The 8,367-nt window shown below is 30.7% G+C and overlaps 1 protein-coding gene across 1 annotated transcript in view; it reads left to right on the forward strand.

Moving 5' to 3' along the window:
- Positions 1-1,276: 1,276 nt before the first annotated feature.
- LOC135213919 (glutamate receptor ionotropic, kainate glr-3-like) overlaps positions 1,277-8,367 on the forward strand; it is a 12,626-nt gene continuing 5,535 nt past the window's right edge. Inside the window, exons 1-7 of the mRNA XM_064248039.1 lie at positions 1,277-1,396; positions 1,850-1,942; positions 4,412-4,635; positions 6,224-6,343; positions 6,935-7,093; positions 7,534-7,624; positions 8,025-8,367. The exon at positions 8,025-8,367 is cut by the window's right edge and continues 24 nt beyond it. Coding sequence (XP_064104109.1) covers positions 1,295-1,396; positions 1,850-1,942; positions 4,412-4,635; positions 6,224-6,343; positions 6,935-7,093; positions 7,534-7,624; positions 8,025-8,367 — 1,132 coding nt within the window. The 5' untranslated portion in view covers positions 1,277-1,294. The remainder of the gene's footprint in view (positions 1,397-1,849; positions 1,943-4,411; positions 4,636-6,223; positions 6,344-6,934; positions 7,094-7,533; positions 7,625-8,024) is intronic.

Here is an 8,367-nt window from a genome sequence, read left to right on the forward strand (position 1 = left end):
GATTTCTAATTATTTGGTCTACTTTTTGCATTAATTTTTCATATACTGTTTATTCTTCACTTCTCTATAAATTTTTCCTTACTGGGCTATTTACCCGACTGGACCCCCTCAATTTCAATCATAGTACTTTCAGTGGCGAATCTAGAAATGGGGGGGGAAGGCACTTAGGATTTTAACATATATATATATATATATATATGTGTGTGTGTGTGTGTGTTTGTATATATACACACACATACAGTACACATATATTAATATTCATAAATAAGGGCATTTTGAAAATAGTATCTCACTATTTTTTTAAGAGATCATTGTTGAATTCTGTATATATATATATATATTTATATATATATATATATATATATATATATATATATATATATATATATATACCTTTCGCTAAGTTTGTATTGTAGTAGTAGCCTCATTAGAGAAGGGAAAGTTTTAACATGAAACTAACATTGTTTCTTAAAGGTATATACAACCCTCAGTCATGTTCAGAAGCGGACAGCTGTTAGCCTTATTGCTAGTATGTGGCATCGCCTACAGTCTATATTTGAAACGACAAGGTTAGTGAATTGTATTCCCATTCATATCTCACAACAAATCAGTTTTGTTTACCGGTAACTGACGAATCAGGATGGCCTGCACTTTACCTCTTAACCTGTAATATTTTTTCATTATTTGGAAAGTTAATGGCAAATAGTAATCTTCTTCGATTGTACTTGTAAGTGATATTAGTTCCAAGAACATGAGCCTACATTCCTGTATCAAAACTCTCTCTCTCTCTCTCTCTCTCTCTCTCTCTCTCTCTCTCTCTCTCTCTCGCTCTCTCTCTCTCTCTCTCTCTCTCTCGTTAAATTATATTTCAATCTATAAATTTCACATCAAAAATTGCCTCGGACAAAAGTCAATATGGAGAAACTGCTAACTTTCAAGAAAGTAGTGACACTTCCTTTGAAACTCAGTCATTACAAAACTGACTTATTTTATGATGATATATTATTGAAAATAGTTCCAGGTGTCTTCTAAAATAGTAACATTATTTTATTTCGTTTAAATATGGCTCATGTAAATCTGAATTAATGTTTAAAATGGAAATTACCGTTCATACGAACTTGTTCCAAGTTCATTATCTCATGAAATTCATATTTCGTGTTTCTGAACGGATATTTTCTTTTTAAATATACTATAGAAATAGTAAGTTGATAAAAGCTTACAAAAGGCCCTATTGTATATTACCCTAACGGATAAATCTCACTTTCATCCAGAGCGTCTTGGCTTATTAGAGGAGATGTCTGAGGCTACGAAGGATGTATTTGACTCCTCGAAAGCGGAAGGATATTCCGTCACAATACTGTCGGATGGCACGATCAATGCAAAGTCCTTCCTTAAAGTTTGTAAACAGTTTCTGAATTCTAGTACTTTCATGTTAAGTAGATTCACATGTATGCATATATATTTAATATATATATATAATATATATATATTTATATATATAATATATATATATGATATATACATATACAAGCGAATATCACAAGAAAATTATAGGCAGTCAATACCAAGCGCTTTCGCCTTTATTCAGGCATTATCGAGTACTTGGTATTGACTGTCTGCCTTTTTTTTTCGTGGTATGCGCTTATTTAATGAAGTCAAGTGCATCTACTGTGATTTGTTAAGTGTGTTATATATATATATATATATATATATATATATATATATATATATATATATATATATATATATATATAAAATATCAGTTTGAATATTTGTTGTCTAATTTTAGGAGGAAATCAAATATTAAGGAAATTTTCCATTTACACGACTTACAAAGTATTCCATCTAGTTTTCAAGGAACCTTGAAAGGCACGCGGGAATTACGACCTTCGTATTCCAGTCAGGAGATGAAGTGACCCCCCTGGCATCAGGATTAAGAACGGTAAAGCATTATTCTCAATTCAATCCATAATTAGAGGGAAAAATAACGAGAAAAAAAAAATGTTTTCCCCAAATTTGCTACAACGACAAAGAAAAACTAATGGAGCGAGCGGCAAAATAGATCATACAATTCCATAAGTAACGATTACGATTTACCTTTCCATATATGTATGTATGTATAATATATATATATATATATATATATATATATATTATATATATATGTGTGTGTGTGTGTGTGTGTGTGTGTGTGTTTACACACACAGATATATATATATATATATATATATATATATATATATATATATGAATAACTTGATCACGAAGTATATAAAACGTGATGCTATGTATAAATAAAGGTTTTTTTTGCCACGAAGGAAAAAAATGAAAAAAACGAGTTAGCCGAGTACTTTCGGTTATATTCGGACCCTTTACTGAGGCATACTGATTTTACAAAGAACACCATAGTCAAAAAAAGGCTTAATATACAAACTGACACTACCAGATTAGCCATAAGGGCGATTTTCACTCTACAGGGAGGAGGAGGAGTCATAGGCTAGCCCCACCTTGAAGGATACCCGCAGTAAACAAGTGATTCTTCCAGAAAAACAGTACATTTTGAAAACAACACGGGAGCATATACAATTTAATATCATGAATTTTTACACAAATTTTCCCAACAAAAATTATTATTAATGAAAAGACGAAAGAAAATATAAATCTATATATATTATATATATATATATATATATATATATAATATATATATATATATAATATATATATCGAGCATGAGGAGAGGGAGAGAGAATATCGAACGAGAGAGAGAGAGGAAGAGAGAGAAGAGAGAGAGAGAGAGAGAGAATTAATAACTATATACATGTGGGACTAATTTATTAGTTGTTCATTTATTTTGAGGTCCTTCATAAACATCTTACAAATATATGGGTCCAAATGGTACATTCCCAGACTAAGATTTAGGTTGTTTTTATTAGTGATTTGTATAATTACCGATTCCAGTAAATTTCTTGAAACAATCATTAGATCTAGCAATACATATATATTGAAAGGCAAATCGTAATCGTTGCTTATGGAATTGTATGATCTATTTTGCCGCTCCTTCAGTTTTCTTTGTCGTCGTAGCAAAATTAGGGAAAAATATCATCATGTGCCTAATTCATCTGGAACCTTTAAAATATCACATGAAAATGGAGAAGTATTATTCTGAAAATTAGTATTCAGAGAATAATTTTCTCCCTTTTTTATCCTGTATTTGAGTTAAGTGTAAATGATTTGGCTATGTGATATTAGCCCAATTACATAACCAAATAATAATACAGTTTGCTGTAATAAATTTCTGGAGCTAAGTGCTATAGGCACAAGCCTACTATAAGCATAGAGACAAGTTAATTACTCTGTTTTGTTTTGGCAATGCTGGACATCCTGTAGTATATATATACATATATATATATATATATATAAAATATATATATATATATTATATATATATATATATTATATATAAAATATATATATATATATATATATATATATTAAATTATTATATATATATATATATATATAAATATATATATATATATATATATGCTGGACATCTGTAGTATATATACACATTATATATATATAATATAATATTATAAAAAATTATAGATATATTAAAAAAATATAATTTAATATATATATATATATAGTAATATAAAATATTATTATATATAATAAAAGGATAATATATATTATATAATATCTATATATATATATATATATATATCCTAGTAAATCCAGCCATTGCAAGGACTGAGATACCTGGTTATTTATATATATTATATATATATACATATATATATATATTTATATATATATAAGAAATATATATAATATTATATAATATATAATATATATATCATATATATCCAGCATTGCCCAAGACTGAGAGTTCCTGGTTTATATATATATATATATATATTATATTATATATATATATAGATATATATAACATAAACATAATATATAATATAGATAATAATATTATATAATATATAGAGATATATATATATTTAAAAGTTCCAGCATTGCCAAGACTGAGATTACCTGGTTTAATATATAGATATATATAATATATATATATATATATATATATATATATACATAAATAGATTATATAATACTATATTAATATAATATATATATATAATTATATATATATATATATAGATATGCATGTATATATAATTAGAATATCTACATAGGCCGACATGCGGGGAAATTATTATACACACACACACACAAACTCACATCGCACACGCGCACGCACATATATATGTTTATATAAATATATAATTTCCTTGCATGCAGGCGTATGAATATATCCCAACTATGAACATGACACAGAATAATCTTTCAACATCGCACAGAATCCCAATTCAATTCAAATTCTCTCATGCGCGTGCAGCTTCACAGGTCGTCCAAACAGCCCTACATAATCGTAACGAGTGACAACATCGACTTCCTGACTTCAGCTATCGGCTCCCTTTACCGAGGAAATCTCCTGGTGTGGTCGACGAGACTCCTAGTGATCACCAGACTCCCTATCCACCAGATCCACTCCATGAGAGAAAGCCTATCCAACATCAACGCCATGGTTATGGTCGCTACGTCTGAGAACGGGATTCCGCAGTATGTAGTAGATAGTAATTATAATCTTATTGCTGGTGTCGGTTTCTGCAAAGGTATTTGACCCATAGGTTTGTGTAAATGAATGTCAGGGTTGAAGCACTTTGTCTGTTATTATTCTCTCGTGGCGTAGGTTATTCTTGACGTACAGTTTATTGGAAATCAGGTGATATTAGTGTATGTATGTATGTACGTGTATATATCATATATATATATATATATATATATATATATATATAGTATATATATATAGTATATATATATAGTATATATATATATATACTATATATATATATATATATATATATAAAAACGTATATGCATACAAATAAATAGTCTATTTTCATACATATGTATATATGTATGCATAAATATATATGTATAAAGTATACATATACTATATATATATATATATATATATATATATATATCATATATATATATACATATTGTTATAAAGAAAAAAATTATTATTACGTATGTATTAGGACGAAAAAGTATATGGAAGCATTGAAACCGCACTAAAACTTAAAGTACTTTAATACAATTAGTAAACACAAATTCAATCCACAAAACCGAACATAAACACAAATTATGGACGAGTTACACAAAAGCAACGACCCACCGGCCAGCAATTCTTCACAAACGACCCATCACCAATTATACTGCGGCTTACAGCACAAAAGCCCAAATCAACACGCTTCACATCAACTAAACATTATTCATATAAATAGTAACATAAAAAAAATTAGAGGCAACCATTGTTACATCGCACAAGAAAACTGCTTAATAGGCTAAACAATACATTACCAAATTCTCTTCTTTAGCAACTTGACACGTTCACTTTCACTTGTTTGCTGCGACCCCACGAAATTCGTGTGGGGTTTTTATATACCAAAGACCTGCTAGACAGACATGGACCCAACTATACCTTTCTTTACACAATCCTTGGCGACTGCCTCCTACGGCAAGCGCTACTGCCATCTGTTGTCTAGTGTTCACACTTCCTATGTACTAGAATATTAATTTTCTCAGCCTTTTGTTAAATTTTATATGCAGTAAATCATATACCTTTACAATATATATATATATATATATATAGTATACTATTAATTTATATTATATTATTTAATATATTTTATATACGAATATAGATTAAATCAATTTGTGTGTGTGCATACACAGTATCAGTATATATACATATATATAGATATAATAAATAATTTTTTTATTAATATTTAATAATATATATAAACATATATAAAATAATTGTGTGTGTGCATACACATATACAGTATATATACATATATTATTTATGTATGTATATAATATTTATTTACATATGCATATATACTATAGTAATAATATAATATATATATATATATATAATATACTATATATATATATATATATAATATATATGTGTGCTGTGTGTGTGTTTTTCATTGCATAAACAAAAGGTCCAGTACAACATATCAACTAGCTAAGTATGAATGTTTAAATCAACTTTAATTCATGTGTAAGAAACCTTACTGTATGCAATGATACTTATGAATATATAATATCATATTAATACATGTTCCTTTTTCAGATGTAAGATTTACCTATATATACCATATAGCCATCGGTGTCTAGAGGTGGCAAAATGGGTTCAGCATAAAAGGTTGACATTCCAGGCTACATATGGAATGTTTCAGGAGAAATTCAAGAAGTATGTACTCCTTTTATGCAGTGAATATTCCACCAAACATTAGAGAGAGAGAGAGAGAGAGAGAGAGAGAGAGAGAGAGAGAGAGAGAGAAGAGAGAGAGAGAGAGAATTTTATACAGATAAATATAAATATATATGTACACACGGGCACACACACACACACACACACACACACACACATATATATATATATATATATATATATATATATAATATATATTATATATATATTATATATATAAATAATATATATATATATAGGCAGTCCCCAGGTTACGGCAGGGGTTCCTTTCCCAGCAGGGCGCTGAAAGCCGAAAATTGCCTTAACCCAAATCATCATAATTATAATGGGAATAAATAGCAACAGCACTGTAAATCCGTGTTACAACGGTGTAAAGCAGGTTAACAGCAACATGAGGCTAGTGCCTTAAGTCTGGAATGACTTAACACGAACCTGACGTAACCCGAGGACTGCCTTATATACTATACACACACACACACACACACGAGTATACACACGTGTATATGTACACAACTGACAAATTTTTGTTTACCGTTACTTTTAATTGATCATTGTCTGACGTTTTGACAGACTAGCAGACGGCGCTCATTTGGAGGTGACGGCTGAAATCTATCCTCCTCTTATTCTGTCAAACACGAGGAAAAAGGCTGGAGGGCGAGACCCAACCAAAATCTTGAGAGGACCACTAATCGAAGTCCTCAGTATCCTAGCCTCATCAATTAATTTTACGTAAGTAAGAATATAAAAGTAAAACCTAAAAGTCTTAATTGATTTCCAGTTGTCTTAAATTTTCACCTATTGAGATTCCACAAGTCTAATGCAACTCGATATTCCACGGTATTGATGACTTCGTAACCTATGAAAAGAGAAGCAGGTCATTGCTTTCGAGTGTTGTTATATTTATCGCCTTTCTACAGATAATTATTTTTAGAATGTGATGAGGAACAGTGTTACTCAAAAAATTCATCAATACTTATATGAACAAAGTATATGTCTGACTACTTGGCCTTAAGGCTTACATTGGGAAGCTTATCTAAAAGCCTTTATTTAGGAGGTCACTGCAACTAAAAAGAATATGTCCAGTGACCAGATTTTCTTTACCAGTAATAATAACCCAAAAAAAGCACTATTTTACACAGTGTAAAATTTTTAACATTATCTTTCATCAGATGTAGCTGGACTCGACCGACGGATGTCGCCTTTGGCTATCAGTTCCCGAACGGGTCTTGGGGAGGAATGGTCGGCATGGTTGCCAGAAGAGTAGGTTGATCTTAATGGTTGACTTTCTTCATACATATAGATTACGACTCGATAAGCGCTCTTTTAATCATTCGCAATTTCCTAGCTCTATAGGGAGAGGTAAATATTTACAAATGTAATTACCATCAACTTGGAGGTCCTGTCTTTGTTTGTTAGCAGAATTAAGCAAAATTTCCTGTGGTAATTATTACAGAAAATTTTGCCCAAGGTCAGGCACGACTGATAACAATTGAACAAGTTTTGGTATAAAGACAGCAACGTAAATTTAGGATGCGATGAGTTTTTAGAGCATGAATTGTTTCGACCAGAATTAAAGTTTTTAACAAAGCAAAAGTTCCCAGGACTAATTACACATTACATGAGAGAGGCTGTTCCAATAAGCTGTATTTATTGCATGCAGGACAAGAGTGTTATGGTTTTTGTCACACTGCGCAAGAAGATGCGCATTGCAAACCCTCACTTCTTGTTCCAGGAAGTGGACTTTTCCTTTCTGATCTTCACCGTCCTCTACAAGAGGGCTCAGGTCGTCGACTACACCCTGCCCCTGACCTTCACCTACGCCAGATTCTTGGCCAGGAAAGGAAGAACCGAAATCCGTCCTTTTGGATTTTTCGAGCCGCTGGACACGACTGTCTGGTACTCTCTCCTAGGGGGTGTCGTCATCATGATGGCCGCTTCAATTTTCGTGTCTCGCGTCCTGCCAATGTCGCCTAGGATGCCTTTGAAGGATAGTCCCAATGACT

The sequence above is a fragment of the Macrobrachium nipponense genome, chromosome 11 (genome assembly GCF_015104395.2).
Source record: "Macrobrachium nipponense isolate FS-2020 chromosome 11, ASM1510439v2, whole genome shotgun sequence".
In the NCBI taxonomy this organism is placed as follows: domain Eukaryota; kingdom Metazoa; phylum Arthropoda; class Malacostraca; order Decapoda; family Palaemonidae; genus Macrobrachium; species Macrobrachium nipponense.